Genomic DNA, 16563 nt, shown 5'->3' with positions numbered 1-16563 from the left:
AATGTAAGCAGACGTGTGGTCCAATCTTTAAAGAGATTTGCAGGATAGAAAAGTAGGCTTAGTTTCTTGCCTGGAGAAATTCTAATGCAAAAATTTTAGCTTTCTCATTGCTCCCTCAGCTGTGAAGTTATGAAGGTGTTCTTGGACAGAGAACATCCTCGTTCTGTAATGGTTGAAGTGTCCTACTTGGTGTGGTATAATCAAAATCATTGAGGTCAGGCACAAAAAGCAGTAACTAGAAGAATGCTCTGCCCTGGGGCTGAGGCAATCACGGGAAGGGTAAGGGGGACAGGATTTCTGTCTTCCATCCTGGCCTGGTGGTCATTCCTCCTGCAATCATGGGTGGATAGCAGAAGGGTTCCTTAGTCCAAGTTAACTCAGCAGCATCTTGTTTTTCAGGTTTCCTGATAAATGACTGGTCTATGAGGAGGAAAAAAAAATTACCTGCGATACACTGCGATCACGTACTGTGTTACAGTATACATGCTCTGGGGTAGAGTTAATAGAGCCCAGATTTTGCTGTTTATGTAGGGTTTTTTGTTATTTTGGGGTGCTTGTGGCTGGCATTCTTTTTTGCAACAGTGGAGAATTTGCAGAAATGAAGAAACACAGGCACTGTTGGAGGTTTGTCACTGAGCTGTTCTGTACTGTGCAGCATATGCAAGCAGTGAGTCATTGGGTCATACCTGCAAGTTTTCCAGTGCCAACGTGGAAAGGGGCTAGTCCCTCGCCATGGGAGGTGTAATTTAACGCCTGTTGTAGTGGTTTAAGTGTGAAAGTACAAGTTCTTACAGACTTTCTTTAGGCTTAGGCACAGATCAAGAACCTGGATATTGCTCAGCTGTTAAGAAAGTGAGTTGGAAAGACATCATATGATCACAAAAACAAATATAGAAACACTTGAACTTTCATATATTGCCATTTAATCTTTTCCCTGCTGCAGACATTGTTGCATACTGGAGGTGACAGTGCCAAGTTCTGCCAGCCAATTTGGCCACATAATAGTGACATGGAAAGGTCACTGGCCATAGCTTTTGCATGCAATTATACACATACTTCAGATGTGCCGCAGGTGACATGCACCCAGTTTATACCTTCCCATGATGAGGACTGCTGCCACCATAGCGTTAACACCACTTGGTCCTGGGGGCAGGTGAGGAGAGAACTTGTGTCCCAATAAGCTGTTCTGGCACTGCTAGCCAGCTTCTTCCCCAGAGCTCCTCACATATATCTCTTGTGAGAGAGGAAAATGATATGGAAGCTTCATGTGGCATAGTGTTTGATGTTGCAACCACAAAACCAGCTTATCTGGCTTTTTAGCATCTCTTTTCTGGATGTAGGTCAGGAGATGGTCTGAGATAGGGTGAAATCCTCTTGCATGCTAGACAGCCTGTGGAACGCCACTTCTTAGGTTGTCTTCAGGCTAACTTCTTGCAAATTCATCTAGTGACTTGAAACAGTAATTTTAAATTAGCTGTTGTAAAGTGTATTGTCACATGGAGAGTTCCCCTGATGTAATTTTGCATGTATCTGAGAGTAAGGGAGTTGTCTTCCCTCTCCCCCACCCCAAAAATTCTCTTGTCAAGAATAAAAGTCAGAATTTTTCATCCAGGGGATAAACTGGTTCTTTTCTTCCTTGACAACTCTGGGTTTACTTACACCCATGTTTTGACATCCTTTCTGATCATTTTGGTAGTGGATGCATGCAGCCTCATTTTTGTTTGAGAACTCTTTAAGCGTTTTGTTGTTTTAGTTTGGTATTTGTCCTTTTTCAGTTTTGTTTTACTCTAATTCATAAAATAATGCAGTATACCTAAGTAGGCTGTAACCTGTGAAGGGGAAATGCCATCCTAGTGGTGCTAGTCAGCCTTCTTTTTTTTTTTTTAATCTTCCCTGCCTTTAAATGTTGTCATTCTAAACATAAAAGCCCCTCTCAGAGCTGTTAAGAAAACCTCTTAAATATCATTGAGCAATCGCTTTAAATAATTTCTCTCCATCTACAACCATACTACGTAAGCAGAAGTCTCACTTGGTTTCATACCACCATAAAGAGTGTTCAGCAGTAGTTCTGTTTCAGTCTAGTGAATTAATGGGCATCATCCTCTGGGAGCATTCAGCATGTCATCTCTGATGATGTGTGAGGTTCTATACCAGATACAGCCCTTCCTGTTTGAAGGTCCAGTGCATTCGTAATGCTGAGCACCAGTTGCTGCTGTGATAGCAACGTGTTTTCTGGCTTTACTGATTCATGGGAGACACTGTCTCTTTTCCCTCTGTAATTAATATCTGCTGTTTTGTACAGTGATACATGGTGACACAATGTACATACGTTCATTAATGCACTTTGTTTCTCTTGCCCTTGTTTTCCTTCAAGGCCAAAGAATGTGACATGAGCAGGTTACTAGTTATTCTGACAAACAGGAGGACACCTCCTGTCCAAACTGTTTTGCAGAAATACTGGATGACTGCTTTACATGTCAAATTACTGAACGAGATAAATGGTTGTCCTGTCTTGTCCTCTGGCTGGGTTTTTCCTCCTGTGGGGAGGATTTAAGAATCATCCAAACATACGTTGCATCCAAGCACACATTGCATCCAAGTTTACAAGCCTGCAAGCAAAGTAAGTCAGAAAAGGTCTCCTCTCTGAACCCCACAAAGGGATTAGAGGTTGCTGCAGAATTCAGGACTCTAAGGACTACAGTGTCTATGTGCATCCTAACTAGGAGGAACATGAATGTTCAGAGGATTTTGCCAGTGGGACGTTGAGTGCTGGAATAGAAAAAGGATAACAGTAGCATATGGATGTTGGACTTGGCACTTACACGCAGTGAAGTGCTGGAGCATCCTCAGGTGATGACAAATTACAGTTGCTTTAAAGTTTTGTACCTTTTCCCTCTTTCTCCATCTTGGGGATACTAACTTTATTATACACCTTGTCTATTTGACATGACTCCATCATAAGCTCTTCAATGTGAGCATTGCCTTATAACTACAAATACGTGCCAACCACTTGGGGAACTTGGCTAGCAACACTTAGCAGTCTTACAAGCTGAAAAAATTCTCTCTTTTTGCTCCTTCAAGACACCTAACTTAAAATATGGAATAGTCATACATTTTGTGTCAATTAACCTTCATTTTCACTTCGTTATCATCAGAAGTACTTTTTTTGTTGTCTTGTTTTTTGTTTCTACTTGTTGTGAAAATTATCCTTGTGTGCGCTTACGCTGCAATTGGTGCCCAGGGATTCCAGGGAGCAGGAATTTTATTTCTTGTTCCATGACAGTCAACTGTAATTAGAAATCATTATGGATAAGCCATTTACGGAAATGTGATCTCATCCGGGCATTTGCAAGATAATGCAAGCCAATTAAAACATCTTGGAGGTTGTGTGACTTTTAAACTATCTTTGTAGTCATGTAAGTTCCTTCTTTAAAACAAAAAAAAAAGGGGGGGGAGGGAAAGAAATAAAAAGGTGTGTTTTAGAGCCTATACCAATTAGGACCTCATCACAGTAAAAGCTGATTTTCAATTTCGTTTTTTACTGAAGATGTTACTAGGAATTGCTTTGTAGTTTTGTTTCTAGGCTTCCAGTACTAGTGGTTGCAAATCCAAAATGTCATTGTTCAAGAAAACCCATCTTTCTTTTCTTTAATTTTTTTAAATGTATACTGCTTGAGTTAGTGTTGTGACTAGTTAAGCAGCCCAATGGATGTGCTGTCTAGAGACTCAGTGTTTCTAGTGGATCTCAATGATTAAGCTTGGTTTTGTTTGTTTGTTTTTAATCCCATTTTGTAATTCAGTAATCTAAAAAAGAAGCTTGCTGTCTTCCTGTTTGTTCCACATAAATGGGAAGGCACACGAGTTGAGTGCCTGGAGCATTGCCAAGACTGTAAATGAGCCCTGCAGCAGCGCTGATGGAAATCATAGCTGAGAGCAGTCTTGAGCATTGGTCAGAGACCATCTTTCAGACCTCACAAATGATTTGTGAGGGAAGACAGTAGCCAGAGGAGTAAGCCAAAAATATGCTGGCTGATAACTTGTTATGCTTCTGTTACTTGATCTCATCAGATCATATACCCTTTCTCTAGCTAGTAGGTTCCCAGATTTCATTTTGTTCCAAGAGCAGCAGTCAAAACTTAGCAGTCTTTCTGCTGAAATTCCCTGTTGCTTCATAGCAAGGTTTTGATCATCACCTTCTTACTGCGCTTTATATCTGACTTTTCTATCATTCACCTGTTACAACAAGTTATTGGCACCTGTGACAGGAAGGATTAGGCATATATGTGCTAACTTTTCACAGTTCAGCTCTATAAAGGTGGGAAATTGAAAAAAAGGAGGGAGAAGAGATTTTTGAAGAGAAAGGGCTTGTAAGAATGCCTGATCTGTTGTGTACTTCCATGTATTGTAGTAGATGGCTTCCAGGTTTTGATCTGTGGAAAGCATTAGGTACTAACGAACTGTACAAAGGCAAGATGGTAGAAGAGAGCAGAAAATCACATGAAGCAAACAAGGTTTTACAAGTAGGGAAAATCAGGACATGCAATCCGCTGAATAGGATTAGTCATGGGCCTGGCTGTCCATCTTGGCTCTTAGCATGTTAAGAAGAGATTTATCAGTGGGGGGTGATAGTTGTCTGTCTCTGGGTTTATAAATGTGCACTGTACCTGTGTTTTACGCAGCAGTGAATGGAGAGTACAAATCACAGTTTTTCCTTACATACTGAATGTATTTTTAGCCAGCCACTGAGCTCTCACAACTATTAGAAATGTCAATAAAATTTCAGAGTACTTAACAGCTGAGAAAGCGAGGCCCAAGAGCTGGCTGCGAGGCTGGCTAGCAGTTCAGAATTCACTTAGTGCCTAACAGCATCGTTCAGTTTTGAAGCTTTAAATTTTGCAGGTATGGGCTGAGCAGCAGATGGAAATAACAGCCCTTATAACTTATGTACTTACTAACCATATGAGACTATTGTTTTGCACTGACCATTTACTTTTCAGCTATTCTGTAGGATTTGCTCTGTGGACAGGAAAAATTTATCTCTGTTCCTTGTCACTGGCACTTGTTCATTTGCCAGCAATTGCATCAGATTGCAGAGAAATTTGTAGAGTTCATATCAGGAAATACAAAGTATGACATTATTAAGAATTTGTAATTAGAATTATATTTGCTTCTCCTGCAAGTTCAAGTGCTCTATAGCTAGTATCTCCCCTCGTCATGTGGAGGTAGGCTGTGTAGCATTTTTTACATGAGAAAACCCATTTTTCCCATTTCACAGAAAAGAAAAACTATGAAGAAGAGACTTGGCTCAGAAACTTTGCTTTGCTCTAAAAGTCAATGCTAAATATCTACAAAAGAGATTATAATCCAGGACTATTGTACTTCAGAAGAATAGTATGCCCTTTTCTGTACACATTATCTCTAGTATTTATCCACATTACTCATCTTCTGTTTATGAAAGGCTGAGTGAGAGTTAAGGCAAGAGAACATGCATAGACAAACATAAAACTGTCATTACATCACAGTTTTCCTGGAAAGCTTTTTATTGTAAAACCATGTTCTGTAAGAATAGGGTCAAGATCATGACTGGTATTTTATTTACAAAACAAAGAAGCAAAAAGAAGAAAAACCAACCTTGGAGTAAGGTGTGACATCCTAGTGAAATACAGTTTTTCTGCTGAGAAAAAACATTTGTAAAGGCGCAGTGCATTTCAGTGCATAGATACTTTTCAATCCAACTCTCAAAATGTAAAGAAGGTCCTTCTCCAGAAAGATGGCACACGCTCGCCCATGGACAGGCTCCTCTGTAACTCTAGGAGCAAGCAGCTAATTCTCAAAGCTGCTCTTGTACTGAGAATTCAAATTCCCCTGCAGTTATTTAATGCCTGCTTTCCAGTAATGGATTTTTCCCCCTCCCTGATGGAAAATAACTGCAGAGGGGTATTCTTCCAAGCAGAGATTCAATAGTAATGATGGGCGTCCAGTGGCTCCAGCTTGCTCAGCAATGCTATATTAGAATTCTCTCCTTCTCTTAACCCACACGTTAGCATATTTCTTCTTCTTTATGAAGGCTCAGAGATGCTTCTAGAGATCATCACTACCCAGAGAAAAGATACAGCTTGCACAGTTTCAGTTGTTACTTTGAATTTTTTGCTCTTCCACCATAATGTGGAAACTGCAACACAGTAAAAGGTCAGAAAAATGGTGCTTTACAGGAACCAAAGGGCAATAATCTTTCCAAACATGCATCCCTTTGTCTCCTTCTTTTGTTTAACTTACAAGTTCTGATCAGACACTCTGTGGCAAAGTTAGTTGTTTGTTTTTCCTTCTAAGCTAAGGAGATTACTTCAGGGTGTTGTGCATTAGTAGCTGTCACAGAACCTACCTGTAAAATAAAAACCTAGTACCACTGAAATGCATGTAATGAATAAGAGGAATGGTTAATAGCCATTAATGCTAACTTAGCTGATGTCCCAGATTTCCTTGTGAAGCAGAGAACAGTAGTTCTTAGGGACTGAGAAGTTGTGGGGTCCAATACATTAGTGTTAATGTGATTGATATTTGCTGGTACAGTTAGCCCAAGAAACTCATGCTATTTCAGACCAAGAAAAGCATAAATTCTGGCACTGGGAGGAATTTTATGATTCGAGGGAGACAGAATGGTATTTCAGGCTCTTTTGGTCTTCTATGGGGCAGGACGGATTGGAGAGGAAGACAGGGAGGGAAGGCGGGAAGGAGGACATCTCTAGACACTAAAGGCATCACGCCACAGCACCTCTCACCACGCTGCCTCACTGCCCCACCACGCTTCCCCTGGTAGATCACATCACATTCCCACTCCCCTTCTTTTCAAAGTATGGTGTTGGATGGGGCTTTTAGTTCTTATTCGTCCTGCTGAGCTCAAGACAGGACAAGGCTTCCCTCATGAATTGGGGCTTATCAGTTGTTTTTTAGCTGCTTATTATCAAATGACTATCATACACTTACTGGAAATCTCCTAGGCTGGGAAATTCTCATGTCAAGCAGTAATTAACAACTTGTTTCACATAATATATATGTATCTGTGTCACCTAAGTAATAACTTCTATGCATTTTTTCCTTCCTCCTTTGTTATACTGAGAGAAATGAATAGAAGGACTGATTATAAATCATGCAAAGCTTGTGGTTAAACTAAGAATGGATTCTGGTTATCAAGTCCAAGGCCAGAACTGATGGCTGGATTTTCTTTCCTCCCGTGGTCAGACTTAGGAGACAGCATTAGGTAATCATTAGGCTGTACCTCTGGGGCCAATCCATCAGGCTGTACCTCCTTCTCAGGAGAAAACAACTTGATTGTGCCATCTTCTTTATCCCAGTAACACATGGTGCTGAGAATCTTCTGATTTCTGCTCTAAAAATGGAAGGAGCTATGACTAAAAGAACATGGGTAGGGAATGGAGGCAGTAACAGATAAAACTTCTTTTTTTTCCTTACTCTCTTTTGATTCAAGGTCTTGCTCTGTATAACATACACCTCCACATTTGAACTGAATGGGAGTTCAGTGTTGAAGATTGCTGAGGTAAGTGCCTCTGTTGTACCGTTGCTTGTCTTAATGTCTCTTAATGTTCCCCCGCTACCTAGAGTGTCTTTCATAAGTACCGTGAAACTGAACTAGTCCAAATCACAATTACCATCTTAAGGACTGCTATTACCTTATGTCTAGTATGAAGAAATAATTGTAAGTTGGGCAGGGTTGATGGGCTTGCATGGGAAGGCACTTTTGGAAACTGACAATTGTATATTACAGTGTTGCACATTTACTACTTCTCATATTTACTCTACTTTGCCTTTTACAATAAGAAAATTTCCTCAAGTTCTTTATAAAAGAGCACTGTGCTGGTTTCTTACCTGCTGCAAGTATAACACTAATGAAGTTTCCTCAAGAGAGGTGTGTACGCCATAATGTGCCATGTTAACACAAGTGCCACAATGTGCCTTGTCAGCCTTGTGTCTTTTTACTAATACATCTTTATGCTAATACATAAAAGATTTATTACACCTCTAGATATGTTGTGTTGTCCTGGTGCCATTAGTCACTCTTCTTCCTTTATTCCGTTAGATTTTAGTCTGAATTAAATTTCAAAGGAACTTTAGCTGTAGGAAAACATACCTGCAGGTCTATTAAGTGGGCCTTTGTAGATGGCTGTTATTTTTAGTACAGTGTGTAGCAAGCCATGGGAGCCATTTGTTCAGGTTAGATAAGACGCATAGAAGCACTTAATCTTTCTGCACAACACAGTGCAGTATTATAGCATTATATTGTTAATGATGTGGCATGGGGAGAGCTAATGGCCATGGAGTAATCTATACGTTATATTATATATATAAAATATACGTGTCCTACACTCCAAATGTATGTAGACATTTAGAGAGATGTTTCTTCTCAGGTTTTGGTATTTTGTTTGGGGTGGTTTTTTGTAAAAAACAAAAATCTCATGTGAAAATAGCTCACTTTACCTGGAGGTTACAGTATATTCTAAGCTTAGGAATAAAATTGACCTTGCTTTGTCTTATTGGAAGCTGAGGATGGGGGGCTGTAGGGAGAACAAGGAGCCAAAGAAAACAGCTGCCAGTTTGTGACAAGGGGGCTTTAAAAGGCAGGGATACAACATAAACAGTTTGTGTATATACAGTATACAAGATAAAAAGAGCAGTAATCATTCCAGATGTCCCACACAGCTTAGACTTTGGTTTCTCTTGTGCTATGTGAAACCATAAGGTATGGCTATTTTTGGAGGTCTTTGTAAGCCCTACTTGCACATGCTGCAGCAAGGATGAACTGAATTTGTATTTAGAGCAAGCCACAGCTGTTTAAGTTTTACTAAACCCTCCTTATGTCAGTGTCTCAAATTGAAGAAAATATAGGTAGTTTTCCCTGCAGTTTTTCTCAGCAGTCTTTCTAATGTGCAAGGCAGAAGCTTGTGCATCACTTTGCTGTAGGTACAGAGCTCTAGCTTAGACAAAATACTGGCTGAGAAAAGAGTTTAATGGCTCTAACCCCTTCAGATTTCACTTTTTAAGAGCACTGGCTAAGACCCTGAAAATGGTCAGTCAGTCAGTCATGCTCTGTGTGCTATAAGCTGTATCAGAAATCAGATTTTCTGTTCTCTCTCTAAATCTGAATAAAAACAGGGTTGTTATTCATTTAAAGCATTCTGAAAATGGCAGTTTTCTTTCATAGATTGGAGTTAAACTGCTGTTCTTGGTAGTTGCACTTGACTTTCATTCCCAGAAGGCTAGCTTGGCTCTTAAAAACCTTTGCTAGTATAGTGGTACAAATTAGCACAGTGATAGTTTGTCCTTTTTCTGTTAAAGTGAACAGGAGCTCTTATGCAGCTGATGAGATGTGCCAGCAAAGCAAACAAAACTTTCATTTCTTTCAGGGAATTGGAACAAGCTGTAATTCAGAGTATACATGTTTCTATTTGGAGTGTTTGGAGGTACAGCTATTTTCCCCTCAATCCTTAAGAAAATACTGCCTCAGTGAATGTCTAGGTCTTTCTAATTAGCAAGTCCCACCAGGCACATACAAGCTTCCTAAGGTTCCTCCTGGACAGGTTTTAGGTAAGGAAAGACACTCAACAGCACGAACCAATATGCCTTTGTGTCATACTTCTGCAATGTATAAGCAGTAGGGAACAAAAAATTACTTCTGAGTTCAGCATTTGCTTAGCCTCAGCATTTATTGTTCTGACTTGCTCTAAGGTCAAGGTGGCAGAGAGGAGCTTTCTGCTTCAGTGCCCCTGCTATTTGACGTTGCTTTCCAACTCAATCCCTTAGTTTTGCTGGCCTGCCCTCTGTAGCAAAGTGGAGCCACTGCAGAATTAGAAAGGTGCTATCTGCGTTACTGGTAGAACACTCTGAGGACTCTCTCTGACAAACAAGGCTACATTTTGCACTATGGGATAGTTCTTAATTCATGTGTACAAAATAATGGCACCCCAAGTCTTTCTGAACATTATCAGCTTCAAATTAAGGAAGCACCTAACATGAAGAGTACTATTTTTTGTGGCTTAATTAGTAATAAAATTGAAAACTGACTAATTCTTGTTTCATGCACCTTCCCATGCTTGCCTACACTCCTGCAAGAAAATTTAGTTCATGCTTGGTTTTATGTGTGTGTTGTTAGTCCCATCTACCTTTTGGAGGTTCATTTTGTTTGACTCTTTTGTGTTTTGTTGGCTAACCCTCTGTGTTTTGCTCTTAGTTGTGTTTTGCATGCCATAGAGCTGGAAGTCCCCGAATGCATGAAATGATCAAAATGTCCATTGCACAACTCCTTGGGGTCCTGAGCTCTCGCATTTTTACTGGTGCTTCTTCATCAACGGCTTTTCAAAAGGTACCTTGCCCAGCCATTTCAGAACACAGGCCTTCTGTAAGATCGGACCTCAAGTGGAAAGTACTGTTGCTCATTAGCTGGCATGGGGAGGGGAGAGAAGAAGGAGATATCAACCATGTTCTTTCCAGAAAGTCAGCCTACCTCCAAGAATGGTATTTTGTCGATTAATTCAGCTACTCTAGAAAAAGACTTACAGCTCAAGAGAATGACCTCAGCAGCACTGGAATGGTTTGGCTTCTGTGGCAGGCTGTACATGGTTAACAGGCTTTAGGGTTTTTATCCACTATCAGGTGATAGCTGAATGATGGGCAGAGTTGGTCCAGGCCTTCTTTTAACTTAGAAGACCATCTTCATCACCGACTAATTGATCTCAAGCTAAATAAATCCACTTCCTTATTTGGGGGGATCTTGGAATCTTGAAAAAGCAACAAGAATAAGATGCTCTCAGTTTGGTCCCTTGTATCCCACAACTCCATACAACTGTGACCTAGTTCTACTGTATTGTCAAAGGAGATAATAGGTCTCGGTTTATCATTTGCATAGTGTTTCTAGCAAGTGATGTACACACACTTGAAAAGGCCTGGAATGCTATCTCTCAGTGTCGTTGGGGAAATAAGAGAAAATAAGATAAGAGCCATAATTAAGTAGCTTCCACGTGTGATGTCTTGAAACATTCACTTAAGATACAGTTTGTATCCAAGAAACTCAGTCATGTTTTCTTGTCCTTGTGGCTTCATTGAAACGCTGAAATGTAAAGTCCCTCAAAGCGAGGAGGTCAAAAGAGTTTTAGGAACATAGCTGTATTGTTTTCCACTCCACACTAACAAATGCAGAAGTGTACCAGCAGCATGTTAAACTTTGTAGCCTTGAGCCCACAGCCTTTCTGTCTTACTTAATGGAATATCTTGGTTTCATTTCAGTAGGAGTTAGAGACAATCAAGAGTCTTGTCCATGTGCCTGTGTCACCACTGATTAGCCTATGTAATCAGATCACTTTAATTTTTCCCTCTTAAAAACTCATCCTCGTTACAGAACTACAAAAAGACTTTACATTTTATAATAGCTTTCTCATTCAAAAACTTAAAACATGCATTTATGTCTACTTGTCATGCATATCATTTATACTGTATATATTTTTAAATATATTTTTCACAGCTAGTTTAATCTATATTAATGGTTCTTCTCACTAGCTGTATATCCAAACAATGGCAGAATAAAAACACGAAGTCTGAAAAGTATGTGAACAGTCATGTACATTCTTTTTGTCCTCGTCATTATTAATGATAAAGCTCGATGTAGGCCAGAGGACCGAAGCTGGTTTTTTGGATCAGAGTCTTAGAAGATTGTATTGTACAGTTCTGTCACAAATCTACTCAGCTCCATCAAGACTTATCCACTTAGTAGTTATTGTGCATAGTTACAGTGGCTACTGCACTTACAGCACACCCCCGACAGAAAAAAGCTGATCAAGGATAGGAACTGCGTTTGCAGTTTGAAGAACTGCAGTTTGCAGCATTCTCTCCCCAGGATCCTACCGGTGTTATGTTTTGGCAACTATTAATATAATGTCAGCTGGGGCAAAAGCCTAGCACAACTCTGGTCACAGCACAATGTCTAGTAGCTGGGCATGGAGCTAGGAACTGGATGATCCATGATTCCATTGCTGCCTTGGCTGCCATGGGATCCCGGAGCTGAGGAGCCCTCAGCCTGATTGCCGGTTATTAAAAGGCAATCATTTATGTTATGTATGGTAAAGCACTATTGTATTTTCTGTATTAGGAAAGGCCTTCAAAGGCTTTTCAATGTGCTGCAGTGTGTAATAATCAATCACTTGAGTTTGACAAAACCCAAGTCTTTGCCATTTTTGCCCTACCATTCCTGCAACTGTGAGACGGATGAATTGCATGCTGCTTCTAGATGCTACTTAGTTTTCTATATTGCTGAAAACTTCTAACGTGCTAATAAGGCAATATAAAATAGTAAGGAAGGCTGACTATCTGCATGCGAGAGACCTTGGTATCCTCCTAAAGTGTGTTCCTGGTAAGTTACAGTTCATATCTATGTACTGCTATCTTGTTTCCTCATCAGGTTTGCATTGAGACATATGTATCTAGCTGTCACCAGCGGAGCATTAACACCGCTGTGCGGGCAACCCTCAGCCAAATGTTGAGTGACTTGACTTTACAGTTACGACAAAAGCAAGAAAACATGGTGAGCCTTCTGGCATCAACACATGGTTCCATATCCACGGCTGCGTGTCTTTTTGTTTTTCTGAGTGCAGTGTATTGTACTGGCTTGTTGTGCCTTATGGCCTTTATTTAACACTTCCACATTAACCCTGTTTAAAAGCTTTCTGGGGCTCTGACTCTGTGCCGCCCTCAGAGCAGTCTATTGGAAAGGCACCTCTCACATTGTCAGCTCTACGTGGCAGATATTTTGATTTTTTCCCTCTTTCCATTAAACAAAAGCAGCTTAGTGCTGGTATCAGGCTGCCTTGGCCCTTTCCTTTTCCAGTTTTTTATTTTGCTTCCTTATCATCCTACAGTTCATTGAAATTTTTTTGCCAAAAGTTTTTGCACAACAATTTACTTAAACAAAGTAAATTCTCAATTAAGGAAAGTGGCTTTTTCATTCATTCATGCTGCTTTGAACATATTATCAAAACCATGCTATTTTTTAAAGTCAGTTTCTGTTAGGAAATTTTAAGGACTGTAGTTGTACAGATTGCTGGGGTTTTTTAGTTGTTTGATTATTTTGCCTACATCTGTATTGAGTTAAGATGATCACTTCTGCTTTGGATTAGTAGACTAAGTTACTTTCATCCTTATGAGCAACTGCAAAACAGAATTAATTGGTTTACTTAAATTTCTCTTCTGTCTGTGCTAAGTAGGTTCATTTTACTAGCCAAAACATTCACGAAAAAAACCAAAACAAAACACCCCCAGTAGTTTGGGTCTGAAAGCTGAATTTTGTTAGTTCTGCGCTTAGCAGAGGAGTAGGTGAAAGTATATGAGAGCTGCATTTAGTTCCTGGCAGTTTGTTGTTAATGCTTGAGAGAAGAATTTGGCTTGACCTCTTTGTGCAGTGATAGGAAAAATCCTATACCGCAGCTGAACTGAATGATGTAAGAGGTCGTTTCCATTTCCTGACTGCCATTAATTGCGTTGGCTCTGGAACATTAATGATGACAATGTGATAAACCCTCTAATACTCAATTGATTTTGGTTTCTAAGCACTTTGTGAAATCTAGATTATGCTTGCCTCTCATTTTCGATGCAATTTACATGCCTAGTTATTACTGAGTTGGTTTAGGTGTAGGAAATCCCTTAAGTACTTACAAATCTTAGTTCAGCCCAATGAGATGTGAGTTCCTTAAATCTAAAATACTGTTAAAACAGATCTTAAGGAATTTTTGAAAAAGTTTTGCAAAAGCTTTACCTAAAAAAACCCAAAACCTCTAACAAAAAAACCCAAACCAGGTAGAAGACATGGATTTGTTAAGAAAGCTCTGCTGTTAAAGTATTGCTTCTGCAGTGTTTTTCTGCTCCTTGCACCAATTACACCATCTTTGTCTTTCCTCAACAGACAGTGGAAAACCATGACACCTCGCAGAAATTCAAGAGTCAAGGTATTTGTAACACTTTTTAGTGATTCTTTCCAATCCAACTTTTTTATTCTTCACTTTCCTTTCATCAACACAGTTCCTGATGTCACAGGAATTGCATCTTCGGGATATCTTTCTTTCTCCATAGCTTTAGGCGCTCTGCTACCTGTGGTAAGAACTGAGACAGCCGTGTTTTAGCTCCTAAAACTTTCAGCCGTGTCTTCATTTGGAGCATGGTAACAGCATCACACTCAACATAGTAATAAATGACTGTTTCAAGGTTCTAACTTCTGTATTTAAGGAGTTTGAGTGCTCTGGAGAAAGTTTTAGTAAGTGGATTTACTTCCTAAGTTGAAACAGATTCATGGAGTTGGACGTGGAATCTGGAAATGATTGTGTTATTGTATTTCAGGCCAGAGACACAGTTTATATAATGGCAGCTTTTGCAAGCACATCACTAGTGAAGGTCTGTTCATGCTTGTCAAATGATTATTTTACAAGAGAATTCTTTTCTACTCCTATTCTGTCTTAACTTTCAACATCTTCCCTGATAGGTAAAAATAATGCCTGCTTTTCACCTTCTCACTGGATTTCTGCAGGAGAACTTGTGTCGATGGAGGCTAAAATCTTTGAAGTGTACAAGCATCCTTTTTTAAGATCAGAACCTGATCATACATCAGAAGTTGTGTAACAGAGACAAACTGCAGGGAGAGATACAGAAATTTTAGCTGCCATGTGGAAGTACTGCAGCCAGTCCTTTTTTATTACTTATTGGTATCCTTATTTTATTATCTGAATTAGATTTCAGCTAACCTCCTGTAAATGCATGTAAGCAATCAATGCTCTCTGTGGATTTACTACTACTGCTTTTTCATTGTATGGAGATCACTTTCTAATCTAGGACTTTTTCCTACTGCGTCTTCTGTATAAATTTTGTCAGCCCTGCTCATTGTTTGGAAGCTCTAACCAGCTCTGAAAATCCATGCGGTAAATTGAGGTTGTAATCCAGCTGCACATATGTAATGCCTCTGATCTTTGTCCTTTTTGGAGGTGCTTCAGCTGAGTCTCTTTGTGATGATGTTGTATCTGTCCTCACTGTGCTCTGTGAGAAGCTCCAGGCTGTCATAAAGTGAGTTATTTCGGTTTATAATTTGAATTTATTACCTGGAGATTGGGAGTTTCACTGATTCCTGTGATTGTACTGTTGTAATTCTGGAATTATGGAGCAAAATTGTGCTTAAATGAAGTGTTTTTTAAAGGAGGTATTGTTCATGATGCATTGATTTAACCCTCACTTGAGATGAGAAGCTAATTTGCCTTCTTTATGCACTGTTCAGCTTTAAAGACCTTCCAGTAAATCTAATCTATAAGTAACTTCCATTTCTTTTCTGCCTTGAAAGCAACCATTGTAGAGAGAACAATCACAAGAGACATGGAAAAACCTCAGAGAAGCAATACGCAGAATGAATTAGTATGTCCTCTTTAGAGAGGCGGCATTTATCCAATTGAAATAATTTGCATTGGCAAAGTGTTCTTTAAATTTAGAAATATCATACACTCTACCTACTTGGAAATGCATGAGCCTAATTTTTAAAATGCAGCTATTAGGGGCAGTAATAGGGTGTTACACCGAGTCTCTTGTTGGCCAGTACTGTAAGAGTAAATAAATACTTACTCGTGAGTTAGTTAAAAATTAATTCCTGTGGCATTCGAGCATAGCTTGAGTAATGGTCTATTAAGAAATAAGACAAAAAAAGTTGTAAGTGTTAGAGGTGAAAACCCAACCAAAGGCAACACAAACATTATACAGCAGTTATATATATTTAAAAAAAAAAAAAAAAAGTGTACGTATATATATATACAGAAAACAAGCTAAAAATAATTTGGAAGTTTTAGGGGCAAAACGAGTTCTCACTTGACAACGTTGTTTCTATATCACTAAAATACAATTTAACTTGCTGCCACTGCCAGCTGCCAATCACCTGAGTGGTAGCAAAAAGCCAATCTGAAACTTTGAAACATAGCATAATGTTGTCTCTCTGGTTGGCTTGTATGTCTCTGAAAATAGCCTGTGATGAATTCAGGGAAATGGGAGATGATACAAAAACAAGCATGTATCAGTACCTCCTTTTCTATGTTCTACCATTTTTAGAAACCCTATAGCTTAGGAACTGCCAGAGCCGAAGACAGCACAGACATCTTTGTGTGCAGTTCTATAGACTTCCCTCCCATGAGTGCCTATAATTACAGCAAGATTTGAAAGGGAAGAGTGCCTTGCTTAGCATTATTTGATCAGTGTCAGCATTTGGGAAAACAAAAGCGTGTTTCTGAATCTTCTGAAGGAACATTTATTATTTTTGTTTAGTTTTGTGCCTAGTTACAGGACAATAAGAAGAGATCTTCAAAAGTGTGTATCTAACAATAGCAAGTGGCAAAACCAGCTGAGATTAATTCTTTGTCTCAAATTTTGTTCACATGTGATGCTATATACAATTATCATCTGATAAGTATTGTCCACCAAATGGTAATGACTTTGAATTGCTGGTTATGAAATATCAAAACTACCAGACAAAATCACTGAAAG

The 16563-nt window shown here is 39.4% G+C and overlaps 1 protein-coding gene across 5 annotated transcripts in view; it reads left to right on the top strand.

Moving 5' to 3' along the window:
• The window catches only part of ARFGEF3 (ARFGEF family member 3), an 89070-nt gene that overhangs the window by 24125 nt on the left and 48382 nt on the right, over positions 1-16563 (top strand). For 4 of the 5 annotated variants that reach the window (XM_030490147.1, XM_030490146.1, XM_030490145.1 and 1 more), the window contains exons 5-8: positions 7487-7555; positions 12464-12586; positions 13961-14003; positions 15030-15108. In XM_030490147.1, the coding sequence (XP_030346007.1) occupies positions 7487-7555; positions 12464-12586; positions 13961-14003; positions 15030-15108 (314 nt within the window). The remainder of the gene's footprint in view (positions 1-7486; positions 7556-12463; positions 12587-13960; positions 14004-15029; positions 15109-16563) is intronic. The other variant, XM_030490148.1, reaches the window with a different exon arrangement.

Source organism: Strigops habroptila, chromosome 6 (assembly GCF_004027225.2).
Source record: "Strigops habroptila isolate Jane chromosome 6, bStrHab1.2.pri, whole genome shotgun sequence".
NCBI classification, from domain to species: Eukaryota; Metazoa; Chordata; class Aves; order Psittaciformes; family Psittacidae; genus Strigops; species Strigops habroptila.
Note: the sequence above shows the minus strand (reverse complement) of the source record. Positions and strands in the feature narration are given on the sequence as shown.